The 16833-nt window shown below is 45.4% G+C and overlaps 1 protein-coding gene across 1 annotated transcript in view; it reads left to right on the plus strand.

Moving 5' to 3' along the window:
• The window catches only part of ZZEF1 (zinc finger ZZ-type and EF-hand domain containing 1), a 1733356-nt gene that overhangs the window by 644472 nt on the left and 1072051 nt on the right, over positions 1-16833 (plus strand). The window contains exon 25 of the mRNA XM_086954803.1: positions 15241-15383. Within this exon, the coding sequence (XP_086810929.1) occupies positions 15241-15383 (143 nt within the window). The remainder of the gene's footprint in view (positions 1-15240; positions 15384-16833) is intronic.

Below are 16833 nucleotides of genomic sequence, written 5' to 3' on the forward strand. Positions count from 1 at the left end.
AGTCCTTTACAGAAGCCAAGCTGCATATATTTGGCATGCTTTCCGTCTCCCTCTGGTGTGCCTTCTGGTCCCAGGATTTTCAGTAGCCTTCACTCAGGATACTGTTGACTGGCTTGTCCTTAGAAGGGCACGCGCCTTTTGAACTCCCATCGGGTTCTGCACTGGCGCCAATGATGCCAGAAGAGAAGCCAATACCCATAGTCGTCTTGGGCTCTAAGCCGGACTCAATCTCGGCATGGCTGCGCTACGATCAATCCTCTAGGGGCACAACCTAGGACAATCCTTCACACTTACCCTTACCACAAGGTAGAGATTATACTTTACATCAGCTCTTTGGATTAGGCTTTGATAATAATGATTACGATGAAGGGGACAAATTCACCCCTCAATATGATGAGGGCAATCAGTATACCAAACTACAGAATGCCAGTGGTCTGAACACTTTCCCAGACACTGGGCTTGTCTCTCAGCCAGTCCTGCCAGTGAGGAGAGTGCCTGTTTTGTGATTGGCATGAGGTGGGCTGCAGAGGTCCTTGAAGTGCAGCCTCCTACTCTGGAGGTTAGATCTAATGTCTTGACTGGGGTTCTTCAGCCTGTCCAGTACCCCTCTGAACCGCTACTACCATTTAATGAGACCTTAACAGATAACCTCTTGGGCAGTTGGTCAAAGCCATGTTTAGCCCCTCTAGTTAATTAATAGGTAGCTCGTCAATACAGGCCGGCACCCAAGAATCGTAACTTTATGATGCAACACCCTACGCCCTGCAAATCTTATGTTCCAACCTTCCACCTGCAGAGTCAATCAACCCCAGCGCCTTTTCACAACTTCGCCTAGCTGTGGATCGAAGTGAATGGAAACTTGTCAAGCACATGTTTTCTTCGGCTGGCCTTGCTTTGCTATAACTTAATGCCAACTGCCTCTAACGCTGCTACAGTCAAGCATTATGGGATGCTGTTGATCAAATCTTACCGAAAGTTTCAGTGGATATACTGGTGCCTTTAGTCCTAACCATAGGATGCAGTTGTTATACATGTCTGGCCCCAACACAACTGGCTGATTGGGTTGAGCAATGGGCATGAGTGTGGTGCTTAGGCGCCATGCCTGAATGAGGTATAGGGACTTATCTGTAGATGTCCAGGCATGTTTGATGGACATGTTATTTCATGGCTTTTGCATTTTTGATAAGAAAGAGACTACCTTGGAACACTGTAAAGGAGAGTCTTGCCACCGAGTATTCCCTGTAACTGTCTGCCTCTACTGTACAATTACCTCAGCAGTATTACCCATTTTGTGGCAATACTAGGGGTATTCCATACCACCCACACCAGATCTCACTGCAGAGACAACAGCTAGCTCAGTCAGTTTATGGCTGAGGCCATGGTACCCAGAGACAATGTTGAGGACATTGAGGACAATGTTCAGCTCAGTACCCCGAACCTCCAGCAACCACAACTGCAAAGACGCTTTAGTGTGTCCTTTTTGACACACACTGACCTTCTAGGAGGCAGGGTCAGACATTATCTCCTATGTTGGCAAAACATCACTTTGGACGCTAGGGTCCTCCAACTTGTCTATTGGGTTATACCTTCCAGTTCCTTTCTACTCCACCGCACTTGCCAACGCAGCTGCCTGAGGAACACATGTTCATTGTTCAGCAGGATATGCAGGCTCTTTCTGCCAAAGGAACCATAGAAAAGGTTCCAGCCTCAAAAGTAGGAATTAGGTGCTTCTCACGCTACTTCCTTGTTCTGAAAAAGGACAGAGGCCTTCGTCCTATTTTAGATCTATGCCCTCTCAACGCCTTTGTGTGGAAAGACTAATTCAAGATGCTCACACTCACCCAGGTTTCTCACCAGGCAGTCGTAGACCATATCCAGACGATTGCCCACCTCCTTACACCTTTGGAGTTCACTATCAACATGCCAAAGTTGACCCCTTCTCAGATCCACCCTTTCTGGCAAGATCCGTCCGTACTCCTCAAGATCAGAGTGAATGCTTAAAGGGGTCCACCTCCCCACTCTCTAAATAGTGATCAACACACAGAGCATAGAGGTAATCTATGCTCTGTGAGGAAGGGAGGGAGCTGCAGTGGAAGGGATACCTGAAACGAGAAATTACAATGATGAGGGCACACCCTAGTATCCTTGCTACTCATCAATTCTCGCTAAAATAACACACACCTAAGTACAGCTATGGAGATGGACTCTTCCTACGTCTCAAATAATAAGATGTCTGTTCTGCATGGAGCAACCTCCTAGAATATCAAAACAATGATTAGAGATACCTTCATGTAACATGCTACACACCAATCAACACAGGTATGCCATATACGTACCTAGGCTCACACTCCCCTCTATTTTGAATGATGAACAGAACCCAACTCAATAAGTCTTGAGAAATGGAGAACATCAATAAAAGAAATAATGCACGACGCGGCGCAGCCACGAAAGGAACATTGGGACACGCCGATACGAACTGTTCTGTTCCGTTTGCAGAATTCATGGTTTAATTATAGAAAAAATTGTAAAATAAGACGTCACTTATGGAACTGTTTATTTGCTGAACAAAAGTAATGTGACTGTAATACTTGAAGTCTAGCATGCCAGAGACAAGTGGGGCGCCGCAGAGCACCCTCCCCTGCAGACCCTCACCCTTACGATCTACCGCTTTTTTGCAGCAGGCCCGCAGGGTTGTAGGCTTTGCTATATGTACTGCACTTTTGAACACTAATACACGTCTAACAAAAAAAAAAAAAAATCAATAAAAGAAATAATGAAAGTTCGAATCTCCTCAGCCAAGAAGATAGAAAAATCACAGGCCAAAAACAAGTCTTTGCAAAAGTTTAGCGTAATACAATCCGTAAGAGCGATTCCACAATAGTCAGTCTAAAGTAAAGAATCAAAAGATAATCCGATAGTTGCACATCCAGCCAGGATGTGAAGTCTTACCGAACCTAAGGAGACTTCCCCCAGATGCGGAGAGATCCAAAGAAAGTAATTCAGAAAAGAACACGAGCCTCGCAGGACTCCGACAGTCTGTTCCTTGCAGCAGCCGCTAGCGGGATAGGCACAGACTTCTGCCCAGCCAAGCAGAACACAGCCCGAACTTCAGGCACGAAACATCAGGACTTGAGTCTCACCAGACTCGGAAAAAGTCAGGAAACCCGCAGCAGCCGCTAGCGGGATAAAAGGGTAAACTCTCCTGCTCAGCCGAGCAGGAAATGGATTCAAATCCAAAGACTCTATCAGGGCAACTTCCCAGCCGGGAAGCGAAACGAAAGCGGGACAAGTCAGGTGCGGACCAAAAGGCGTCTCCACAGATTCAGAAGTACTAAGAATCACGTACAACGCACTTCCGCGTCAGGGGGTCTATTTATAATCGTGTTCCTCCCAGAAAGCCTTCTGGGATTTGTAGTCCATATCAAACGAGGTAGGCGCCGCTGTCAGTTCCTGACACTTTCATTGGAACAATCCTGGATAAGGTGCTGTGTTGAAAAGTGCTGAAAGGAAAGTCTGGGACTTTGGTATATGATCCTTATTTTTCAGCCAGTGATATGACCTCATGAAGATGGTGTTGAGGCTTTTGGAGCTCCTGATCTCCTGTATCCAACCTGTCCAGCATGCCAGATGGCACATGTAAGCTCTGCAGTGGGATCTTAAGTCCAGTGGGCCCAGCATTAAGGCTTAGCTTTGAAGGTCTTCACACCATCCGTCGAGGAGAGACTTGTACTGGAACTCACAGACCGCACTACTGCAACAAACTGGAAGAAGTGGTGTCTGGAGCCTTGTGCCAGGGGACTCTTCCCATCTTTAAGTGGGCATTGCTTTGGTTGTGAGCCACCTTGCGGGATATCTGAACATCAGATGAACAAACTCAGTTGTGCACGCCTAGCCGATTATGAATGGCAGTTACACTTGGAGATGGTGCAGTGCTTATTCCCAAAATTTGGAGAAACCTGCTGAGAATGCCCCATGTTTTTATTTTCTTGTGCCAGAGTTCCTTCTGCCTCTACCAGTCTTGGCTCAAATCCTGGAGAAGATCAAGACTGACTGACTTCAAGTCACCTTGTTGGTTCCATATTGAACCATGGAAGTGTGCTATCCAGAATTGTTGGGCATTAGTACCTGTCTCCAATCAAGCAGCCGCTTTTGGAAGAATCTACTGTCACAGCAACAGGGCAGGGCCCGGCACCTGGGCCTTCTCACTTTTCACCTACATGTGTCAAGATTGAGTGGTGACTGCCATTCTCCTTTGATTTTCATACCAAAGTTGTTGATGTGATTGTCAGCTGAGCATCCACCTTCAAAATCAGTGTATACCTGCCAAAGATAGCAACATCTTTCCACACTGTGAGCTATCTCTTTTATGTGTCTCTTTACCCTGCTTCACCCTGCGAAAGAGGAGGAGAGACTGCATCGTTGGACCTCAAGACAGCGCTCCGGTGTTTCTACATTGATTGAATCGGGGACTATCGGGTGGTTGATCAACTGTTTGTAGGCTTCTCAGCAGCCAAGAAAGGCAAGACAAGGAAGTACAGAAACTAACTAGGTGGATAGTCCTGTGCATTAAAATCTGCTATGTGCTAGCCTAGAAGCAGCTACCTTAAGGTTTGAAGCCTATTTCACTCGAGCCAAGGAAGCTACTACAGTGCTAGCATGCAGAGTGCCTGTCCTGAATATCTGTCCGAGTGCTACATGAGCATCAGTGCACACATTAAAAAGAAAACTATTGCCTTGACAGTCAGGTTCGCTGGAAGAGCATTTTGTACATTTGGTCCTGCCGAATCTATTGATTTAAGCCATTTCACATTTATATTTAATCACAACTGCAACACATCCTCCAAACCTGGAGCCGAACCAATCGGCATCGGGGCTGAAGCCGCCGGCGATAGTGCGGAGGGCCCCACCGGCGTCCCAGGAGGCTAAGAAGGAGAATAAGAAGCCAGCAAGGCCTGCAAAGCCTCCGCATATGTCTCCATTTGGGCTTTCAACGCCCCCTCACCGGGGAACGGTTGATAGGGGGACGAAACGCTGGGCCACATCACTCGTGGAGAGAGCTCACGCCCCCAACAGGCCAGAAACCAGCCCTCTGGGACAAACTGTGACACTTACTCACAGGGGAGCGACGCTTTTGCGGCACAGTAGATAGATGAGGACGACAACGACGGCCGCTCTGAAAACCCTCTACAGAAGCTGAGCGAGTAGACAAAGCCGATCTGGACATGCAAGCCGAGAGGAGATTTATGCGGCGTTCCCGCCGCAACTTCGGCTTCAATTGCTGACACACCTCGCAGTCCGTGGAGTCGTGATCCTCCCCCGAGCACCCCATACAAATGAGGTGAGGGTCCGTCGCCGACATCAAGCGTCCACAAGACGTACACGTTTTGAAGCCTGAAGGCAACCGCGCACTGTTCCCACAATACACCAAGATCGAAGGAAAAAGGGCCTAAACAGACTCCGAGCAAGAACCGGATCCGCGTTGCACGCGGAAAAGAAAGAAACTGATGTAGGAGCGCCGGGGTGGGACTTGTGACCTCGCTGACGTCACGTACGCGGGCGGAGCCGCGTGATGCTGTACCACCGGCACGCAGGGATGCTGGGAAAAGGATTTCCAGATCCAGTCTCACGCCTGGGGATAATTCTACGTTAAGGAATCTGCGTCTAGAATCATCTCTACCAGATACATAGTTACCGAAGGAAAGTAACTCGTACTGCAGTGGTGGCTAACGGACCAGGATTGGGTCAACAGCAGATCCCTCTCCCTTCCCAAGCCAGAGTTCACAGTGGAGACAGATGTGTTACTACTGGGATGAGGCGGCCACATAGGAGAGACAGAGATCAGAGGCCTCTAGTCTCGGCAGAGTCCGGGCTCCACATCAACCTTCTGGAGTTTTAGGCGATTTGTCTTGCACTGAAGGCATTCCTTCCTTCTGTCAGAGGAAGAGTAGTGCAGGTGTTCATGGACAACACCACCCCCATGTCGTACTGCAACAAACCAGGCGACGTGTGGTCGTGGACCCCATGTCAGGAGGCTCTTTGTCTCTGGACATGGCGGGAACATCGGAGCATGTCCCTGGTGGTGCAACACCTGGCAAGTTCCCTGAACGCCAGGGTGGACGAACTCAGCCGCCGGCTCATGGTGGATCACGAATGGCGTCTTCACTCGGAGGTGGTGGCAGGTCTCTTTCAACAGTGGGGAGAGCCTTGGTTAGATCTGTTCACCACCGAAGAGAACGCGCAATGTCAGCTGTTCTGCATGTTGGGATTTCCAAGGTGGCACTCGCTAGGCAATGCTTATCATCGCGAGTGGAGTTGCGGTCTGTTGTACCCCTTTCTGCCTATACCACTTCTGCCCAGAGTGCTGAAGAAGATCAGGCGTGACCGGGCCCAAGTTACTCTTGTGGCTCCGGACTGGGTTAGAAGAGTTTGGTATCCCGAACTACTCAGTATGACCATCGATCCCCGATTCGTCTGCCTCTTCTGCAGGATCTTCTGTCACAGCAGCAGGGGGACGGTCCTCCACCCGAACCTGTCCAGACTCCACCTCTTCGCATGGAGATTGAGCGGCGGCAGTTGATTCCTTTCGACTTGCCTCCTGAAGTCTGTGATGTCATTCTGGCAGCCAGGCGTCCCTCCACTAAGATGGCATACGCCTGCAGGTAGAACAAGTTTGTGGCATGGTGCACAGCAAAGGCAGTGGATCCCTTTTCTGCCCCTCTTTCATAAGACCTTCTGTTCCTTCTTTGTTTGGCCCAGCAGGGCTCTGTTCTGGGCACTATCAGGGGCTACCTTTCTGCTATTTCAGCCTTTCTAATGCTTCCTGATCAGCCCTCTCTTTTCAAGTCCCCTGTTGTAAATCGATTCCTCAAAGGCATTACCCTTTTCCCTCCTATTTATTTATTTATTTATTTATTTATTTATTTATTTATACAACTTGTATAGCGCGCAAATACCCTCAGGTGTCTCTGCGCTGCTGGATCCAAAGCTCAGGAGGGGTTCTAATTTATTATTGAGTAAAAAGCCATGTTTTTAGCAGTTTCCGAAAAGTCATTAAGGATGGACTGATTTTTATATATAGAGGGATAGAGTTCCAGAGTCTAGATACAGATACTATGAATCGTCTATCACCCCAGTTCACTTTTTTTGATCGCGGAACTGAAAGCAGGAGAGCTGCAGATGAACGTAGCGTTCTTTTGGGCAAGTAAGTCCATAAAGCTTTTTTTTTTAATTCTGGGCCTGTATTATTCATAGCTTTATAAGTAATACAGAGCGCCTTAAACTTGATGCGACTCCTGACCGGGAGCCAATGGAGTTGGCGAACAATGGGGGTGTTGGAAGAAAATTTTGGTGTGCCTGTCAAAATTCTGGCGGCCGCATTTTGAATTAACTGCATTTTATTCAGAACTTGTTCTTGGGCGTTTAGTAACAAACCATTGCAGTAATCAATTTTAGAGAGTAGGGGAGGCGCAGCGTGTGCACAGAGAAGTGCACGGAGAAGCCCACGGACATACCTGGAGGCAGCGGGAAGACTCGGGAGGCGGCGGCCACACCCCCTTGCTACCGGGGGATTGAAATCAGACCCCGCGTCTCTCGCTTCGCGGGAGGCGCAGCGTGTGCACAGAGAAGTGCACAGAGAAGCCCACGGACATACCTGGAGGCAGCGGGAGGACTCGGGAGGCGGTGGCCACACCCCCTTGCTACCAGGGGATTGAAATCAGACCTCGCGTCTCCCGCTTCGCGGGAGGCGCAGCGTGAGCACAGAGAAGTGCACAGAGAAGTCCACGGACATACCTGGAGGCAGCGGGAAGACTCGGGAGGCGGCGGCCACACCCCCTTGCTACCGGGGGATTGAAATCAGACCCCGCGTCTCTCGCTTCGCGGGAGGCGCAGCGTGTGCACAGAGAAGTGCACAGAGAAGCCCACGGACATACCTGGAGGCAGCGGGAGGACTCGGGAGGCGGTGGCCACACCCCCTTGCTACCAGGGGATTGAAATCAGACCTCGCGTCTCCCGCTTCGCGGGAGGCGCAGCGTGAGCACAGAGAAGTGCACAGAGAAGTCCACGGACATACCTGGAGGCAGCGGGAGGACTCGGGAGGCGGTGGCTACACCCCCTTGCTACCAGGGGATTGAAATCAGACCTCGCGTCTCCCGCTTCGCGGGAGGCGCAGCGTGAGCACAGAGAAGTGCACAGAGAAGTCCACGGACATACCTGGAGGCAGCGGGATGACTCGGGAGGCGGCGGCCACACCCACTTGCTATCGGAGCCTATTTCAGTCAACCTTCACTTCCGGCCCCGCGGGACGCGCGCGGGCGGGCGGGCGCCGGGCTAAGCCCGGGCAAAGGGCGGGCCCTCTGTGGCCCTCAGAGGCTGCAAGAGGCAGGGCAGGGCCACCCCATTTGCATCTCGCCTGATTTCCACTGGATAAAGGAGGTAACACTTATAGACTCATAACAGTGACTGCCTTGACTCACACTTGGGCTAACAGAAAAGGACTATTGACGTTATACATTGGCCCAGCACTGGTGTTTGTTGTTGCTTCCATATTTGTCTCATATATATAAACATCCCACATTATGGTTGGTAAAGGGGCCATAAATAATACTAACTCCCATGGGGGGCCTGGGAAGGGGACTTTGGACAATTTAAAATCCAGTAGTGAATCCCCTTTGGTGACAGCTAACTACTGCCAATCACTATCCTTAATGGAAGAACTCAACGCGCTTTGTAAAACTAATTACACCGGGATTGAAGAGGGAAATAAGCAAACAGGCGCCCCAATAATTATAAGTCCTAAGCATAACACACCACCCAATCCTAAAGTAATCTACCTGGGAACCCCCTCTCTAACTTCAGTTAAAGATAGCACTCTTTTAATAACTAACCCTCAGACTCCTCCTACTAAAAGAAAGCGGTATGCAAGTTCCCCCTCAGCCACTAGCAATACCCCGAAATCATTCAGGGCATGCTCAACTTCAGATTCTCCCCTATCTATCATACCAACTGACCCATTGGCCCTGATTGAACTTATTGTCAAATCTTTAATATCCCCATTGGTTAAAAGAATTATGGTAATAGGGGAAAAAGTAACATCTATAGAAGAGACAATGAAGGCAAACGCAATACTTTTAGAAAGTCTGGTAGGAGCTAACAAGGTAGAACCCCCAGCCACTGACGATCTCCCAATAACTTTGACACAAAGCAGTACCCCCCCAACCCAGTCATCTGCCCCTAAAAAACCTAAAAAGCCACTAATATCCAATACTCGGCAGACACCACCAAAAATGGTAATACCACAGAGCTCTGATAACAAAGTAGGGTCGACCAATGATCCAACGCCCTTAGTGGGGACTCTCTCCAACAACTGCTATAGGCAAAGAAAAATCAACCAAATTGATCTACCGCCGGAGGCCGCTCCATTTGTATGTATTCTTTCAGGTGTGCCCGAATTAAGTAACGGTAAGATCGAGGGACAAGCGGAATTGACAAATAAGGTATCTTTCTGGCTAACAAAGATCAGGCCCCTCCTACCAAACATCGTCGGGAAAATTTTGAACGTCAGAAGGGTGAAATGGTTGGGTCCTCTAACTAAATATATAGCGGGTGATCTGATCCTCGTAAATTTTAGGGATCCCCGTGTCGTCGCTTATCTGCAAGGCTGGCAGCCTCAAAGGGGTGACGGCCCAATAGTTATAAGGGAATTGAGAGACTTTTACCCCAGAACCGCATACATGCCCCAGTAAGATTAAAGACAGAAAAGAATCACTGTAGGGGCAATAAAGGCCATACACCCAGCAATTATAATTTACCCACTCTGAATCGTTTTTCTGTTCTCTCCGATACAGATTGGGTGTATTGACCTGATAAACTGATCCTTGAATGGTCTGATAATAAAATCCTGATGCCTGGGGTTGTCTATTACCATAGTTAGTGCTACACCAGGAGAACTGCAGGGGAGGCGGTATTAAGTGTGGGAAAGTTGCTATGATTAGACTGTTTACATCTAGATTGAGCGAGGGTTGTATCCCCCTTTTTCAAACAAATGAAATTTCTTGCTAATGCACTTTGCACTTTCGCATAATTTAAAACCATTTTGTAATACTGTGGTGAATCTATTGTATGTATGAACTCATCTTTTTTTGGTATGGTATCTCTTTTTATCATGTATTGATATGAATGTATTTTAAAAATTGTATTGTGCTTTTATGGTTGCTTTGTTTCAACCGAATAAAGCTTATTGATTGATGATGATGATGATAGAGAGTACTAAAGTACACATTAGGGTTTTGCCTGCGCCAGAAGGAAGAAAAGGTAGTAGTTTCTTAACCATCCTCAGAGTGTAAAAGGATGAGGAGACTACTGCATTAGCCTGGTTCAAAAAGGATAGCTTATTGTCAAATAGTACCCCCAAATTCCTGACTTTGATAACAGGTATTGGGGGGGCTCCTAGGTCCGATGGCCACCAGACTGGGGACCAAGACGGGGTCAGTTTTCCAAAGACCATGACCTCCGTCTTGTCAGAATTTAATTTCAAACAATTATGATCCATCCAGAAGCTGATAGCCATCATACCTTCCTGAAAATTAGCCGCAACTGTTCCTCCGTTGTTGTGGATGGCCAGTACCAACTGGGTGTCATCTGCTTATTATGTCACTCCTATTCCATATGTTTTAATGACCCTCGCCAAGTCCAACACATAGATGTTAAATAGTGTCGGACTTAGCGAGGATCCCTGGGGGACACCACATGGTAAGGTAAAAACAGGGGAATAGAAACTACCCTGTTTAACAGAATGATTGCGGCCAGACAGAAAGGAAGTCAGAAGAGATTTGGCTTTACCCTGGATGCCAATATGGGCTACACGGTCGATCAAGATGTTGTGATCGACCGTGTCGAAGGCCGCAGACAAGTCCAATAAAATCAGGACTGCTGCTCCTCCCTGATCAAAATCACTCTGACTTCATCTGCTGCTTTAATCAATGCAGTCTCCGTCCCGTGCCCTTTCCTGAACCCAAATTGAGTTTCATCAAGAAGATTATTTTGATCAATGTAATCCGTCAGTTGACAGTTCATAATCTTCTCAAATATTTTAGAGGGAAAGGGAAGAGATGCAATCGGTCGATAACTTTTAGGTTCTAAAGGATCCAAATCTGATTTTTTCAGTAATGGTTTTATGATCGCTTTCTTCCAGATTGACGGGTAAGAGCCTACAGGAACATAGAATTACAAATATTTGTAAGATTTGGGGCTATCAGATTGATCACTTTTTTTTCACTTTCAAGAGGTCTTTATTCGATTTGCATCATAAAAGACAAATACATGTTAAAAAGCAGTTCATACCCTTACATATAAGATAATAAATATATACATTTTTAAAAACAAGTTAAGAAAAGTATTACATTTTTAGACAATGATGTACAAAAACAAAAAGACCCCTTACTACATAAACAATACTACATTCGAGCTAAAAGATATAAAAACATGTACTGTGGGAACTTCATTTGCCAAGGTTGCGAGAACGAATTGACCATGCCCAGCTCACAAATTTTGCTACACCAATGGCAATAGGGGTTGAAGTATCTGTTTTAAGAATCCTAGTCGCTGCCGCTGCCACTGCCGATCTGGTACCTAATAGGCGACAGACTGGCAAAAGCCAAACTTTCCTGGGTAACAAGTACTTAGGGCAACAGAAAAAAAGATGTTCAATATTTTCTACTGCTGTTACACAGAAGGGACACTTGTCGCTACCACCAGTTGACCAGGAGTGCGTAAGCTCTCTCACGGGTAACGAGCCTACTCGTAATTGGTGATACAGTTTGCGATCGTTTGGCTTTGTAATTACGTCCTAGTAGGCTTCATATTTAGGGACATCCTTTACAACCAGAAAAAATCACTGGTTTAAGAATCAGAGGGGGACATGGGTCCAAAGGAGACCCTGACTTAATACTAATCATAAGTTCCTCTAACTGCAGTTGAGAAATTTGCTTAAATTCATTGAAAATTGTAAGAGAAGAGGGGTCATTCCTATTAGAACTAATGGGTTCAGTGCTCATCTTAGCCGCAAAGTTGGAAAAAACATCATTTACCTTGGATTTAAAAAAATCTGCTAGGTCATTACACAGATTTTGGGACGATTTTGTAGTAATACTTACTGGTGGAATGGATAATTTTGTAACAACTTGATAAAGTTGTTTAGTAGAATTTTTAGCTAATTCTATTTGCTCAAGATAGAACTTTCGTTTTTCTGTAATTAGAAGCTTTTTATATTCAGTCAAGGCTTTTTTATATAGATCTTTATCGTTATCATCATAGTTTTGGCGCCACGTCTTTCTAAATTTCTGCAACGTTGCCTCTCGAACCTAAGGGTTTTTGTGAACCAAGGGGCAAACGGTATGTTACGATTGGGTAGCATTTTTTTTTAAAGGTGCTAGCGCAGTAAAAGCGTTATTGAGCCAAACGTTATAATTCTCTGCAGCTACATTGGGGTCTATTATTTCCTTTGGTTGAGTGGAAGCCAGAGTAGATTGCAAAATAGAACCGTCTATGTTCTTCCAGTCTCGGAATTGGCCATGAGAACGATTATTAGTCTGTAAATTTTTATAATTTCTGGTTACAATTGTGAACATTACCGCTGCGTGATCTGTCCATATTAACGGTTTCACTGAAGACAGTGATATTTGAGTTATTAGTAAATATACCATGAAGGGTATGTCCCGCTTGATGGGTGGGAGGAGTAATCAATAGTTTAAGACCCGCCGAGGCGAGATAAGGCCTGAAGAGTCCCTATCATTGTTAGCTTCTAAGTGAAAATTAAAATCTCCTAATATTGTGTAATCAATGTTAGCTGCTATGGGTTCTAATAGAGTGTTGATACATGCCAGGAATGAAGAGCGAAGGGTTGGTGGACGGTAAAGAAAAGTACCTTTAAAGGATTGCGCAGGGGAAAGCATAATGGAAAAGTTTACTGCTTCAGCAGAATCAATATCAATGGATTCTATCCTTGTTTCAAATTTTTTTCTATATACAATAGCTATACCACCGCCTTTCTTCCCTGAGGATCTATCCTGCCTGACTACATGGTATCCATCCGGCACAGCTATACAGAAATCTGGGCCAGAAGCTTGGTCCGCCCAAGTTTCGGTAATGAAAAGGATATCTATATTGTGACTACTTATTAGGTCATTAATCTCCTCTTTATGTTTGATAAGAGAACGGGCGTTAATGAGCGTTAATGAGCGCACAGTAAGTATGTTTGGTTTTTAACTTTTTTCTGTGGATGTGGAATGCGTATTTTGAAAAGGAAGCGTTAGTTTAAATGGACAATTTGAGCATTGAGAGGACTGTTGATTAAAAAGAGTCAGAGTGAAAATGAGAACAATGGGAACCTCCCCTGGTATTTCTTAGGCCCCTTAGTTGAATGCTGGTATATGTAATTACCTCATTTCCAAAGTGAGATAACAAGGGGCCAGGAGTAATGGCGCTAGGCGCGTTCTTAGCGCGGACGGGCGCAGACGGGCACCACTTTGGCGCGGCTTTGGCACGCAGACGGCACACCCGCTGCGCGTTCCCTTTATTATGCCACAGTGGGACTTGAACCTGGTTCTTACATACTTGATGTGCGCTCCCTTTAAGCCTCTTCACAACTGTCATCTTTGTCTGTTAACTTTGAAGACTACTTTCCTGGTTGCCATCACCTCTGCCAGGAGAGTGAGTGAGCTCCAGGTTCTTTCTTGCAAACCTCCTTTTCTGTCTGTCCATCTGGACAAGGTTGTGCTCAGAACACGTCCATACTTTCTGCCAAAGGTTGTCACTGCCTTTCACATCGGGCAGACCATCACTTTGCCCACCTTCTTTCTGCATCCTTCCATAGAGGAAGAGAGGCTCCACCGTCTGAACCCAAAACGTGCGCTCTCGTTTTACCTGAATCGCACACAACAGTTCCGGGTGGATGACCAGCTCTTTGTTGGCGACGTGGGCGCCAAGAAAGGTTGGGCCGTAAACAAGTGGACTATCTCCTGATGGGTCGTCTTGTGTATTAAAGCCTGTTATTCTCTGGCGAAGAAGGAGCCTCCGGTGGGGCTGCACGCCCATTCCAACAGGGCGACGGCTGCCACATCTGTCAGGCAGCTATGTGGGCCTTGTTGCATACTTTTACTAAGCACTATTGCCTGGACAGCCAAGTCCGGAGAGACCGCTCCTTTTGCAGTACTGTTCTCGGGGACTTCCTGGTGTGATCTTGGTCCGCAGACCCACCATTGTATTGCTAGGGTATCTATTCTAAGGTAAGGAATCTTATTGCTACTTGTTTGTTTCAGATGAACAAGTTACTTACCTTTGGTAACGATATATCTGTAAGAAACATTAGTTAGTGATAGATTCCTCACCGCCCCACCCATCCTCCTCGTTCTGCGAACTGATTTCTAGGGTTACGGTCATCGCTTTCAGGGCCCTAGTTTCAATGCACCAGTGTCCAGTATCTTGCATGGCGCTGCGTTCCTGGCGTGGAAAGCCGTGTACAGAACTGACGTCCGAGCGTGATGGCGGCGTCTAAGTAGCTGCTGCTGCGACGTCATCTCAGCGACGCAGAGCCACACAATGCTGCCTTCTGGCGCGCAGGGGTACTGCTGACAACTTTCCAGATCCAGACTGATGCCTAGTGGTAATTTTAAGGTAAGGAATCTCACTAACTAATGTTTCTTACAGATATCTAGTTACCGAAGGTAAGTAACTTGTTCATTGGGCTCTGCCATTTTTTTAAATTATTGTTGAATACATTAAGCACTGGTGTTGTACAAAGACCGCAATCCTACATGTACAACACTGTCCATGCCAAGGGATGTTTGGATATTTTAATGTAGTGCAAATGTAAAGGAATATAGATAAGAAACATGAATCTCTGAGCTTTAAATTCGCTCCAGATTTGAACCATAAATTTCAGTAGTTAAAATGATTGAAGCCTCAAAGTGGTCGCTCAATTGGGCTCAGAATACAAACTATTGTTTCTAAATTGCAGAAGAAATTATTTAGTTGTTTTCTTTAATTACATCGCTGAGTGAGCTCTAACATTTAAATTTGCATGAGAATATATACTTGCTAGATAAATCATGCATACATGTGTATGAAAACCTGATGACATGCTATATATTGTTTTCTGTATTATTTGAATAATTCCTTTTGCTATAATCATGTATGCAGTGACACATAGACTAATAGAGTTAGTTTTCATTTAATTTGTTTCAGAGTTGGGTAATGCTGCTGATGTGCCACCTGCAAAAGTTACATCAGTTCTTGCTTCTCCTTTATGGAAGCCTATTTTTAGGCATCAAATGAATACAGCACAGAGTTGGGTCGATGGTAATTCCAGTCATCAAGAAGCTGAAGAGGTATCTCGTTAAATATTGTTTTTGGGTTGTTTTAATTCTACTGCCTTACTATCTTTTTTCTTGGCTTGAGATTTGTATTTCTTTGACAAACTTTCCATGTAATACTTGCCAATATCATGTGCTCACTTTATGAAATGTGAAGTGTGATTATGAAGCTTTAAGGTATTCTAATTGAACAGTGCATTTCTTCACCAACAATTGATTTATTGCATTTACATATGGACTTTATTAATAGTGCCCCACAGAGCCCATCATACCTAACCAACACGGCAAGAAACATCAAACTTAAGTGCCCATCTTCCTCCCTCAGTTCAAATAGTGAAGTTGATATACAAGTTACTCCTCCCCAGAGACCACATGTACTTTTGAAGTTCTCTCTCAGTGGAATACTTGAATTCGTATTTGAAGTTAATAAGAGTTCCAGCAAATTGTCTTGCACTTCAACAGTAAGGTTAGTAGCTTGCCGCCAAAGGTACATACAACACTTCAGGCTGTAGAGTGCTCTTACTTGAGCGTGGAAATCATAACTGAAGGCTCTCTTCGATAGACCAGTACCAAATGTGTGCTTGTTGGTAGTGCCTCTTACGTTTATCCAGCATACAATAATAGTTTCCCTTGTGCAGGAAAGTGCACAAAGGAATCCATTATGCAAGAAACCAATTGTTTGTGATTTAGTACTGCTCTAAGGAAGATTTTAACAGGACTTCTCAATGTAACAGTGGGAGTAATTCAAAATGTAAAACTATAAAAGATTCAGTTCTGGACAAAGGAGTGTTCTCAGTACCAGAAAAGAGTATGAGTGAGTCACTTCGAATTATAAATGGATGATAGCATTAGTTGCAAAAGTTATATCTTTTAGAAAGGTGTGAGATTTGATCATTGTTGACGATTTTACCACCTATAGCTGTAAAATAAAATTGTTCTCATTCTGGAGTAGAGGCACTTTTGTAATATTCATTGCTGGGTTTAATTGTAGTATTTCTTTAGTGTGTATTTCAGTACTTGACACAATTGTTCTTGGCTCCCTCTACCTGTCTGTAATAGAAACCCATTGACTGGACTTCAAGGACATGGAGAAACAATGTTCTTTTAAACAGATCTTTAACAATTAGATAAACCTGCCTCTGCATCAACATTTTCTACCCTGTTTTGCAGAGAAAAAAGTAGAATTACCATATAAATTTCGGAGATTATAATTTTTTTTTATATTTCATTTACTGTTATAATACCCTTTCACTATGGTGAACAGGATTTTTTTTAAAGTGATAACTTACTGCAAGTGTGGCACGACTTTGGTTAACACAGCTCATAAACCTCTGTTGTGACGTACTACAGTTCAAGTGCGCCACTCAACTGTCTTCCGGCTGCCATTACATGTCTAACGGCAGTTACCACAACAAAAAAGATATCTCTGACGAACATCCAGTGCGGTGGACTACATTCTTATGCT

Source organism: Lissotriton vulgaris, chromosome 2_1 (assembly GCF_964263255.1).
Source record: "Lissotriton vulgaris chromosome 2_1, aLisVul1.2, whole genome shotgun sequence".
Lineage (NCBI taxonomy): Eukaryota > Metazoa > Chordata > Amphibia > Caudata > Salamandridae > Lissotriton > Lissotriton vulgaris.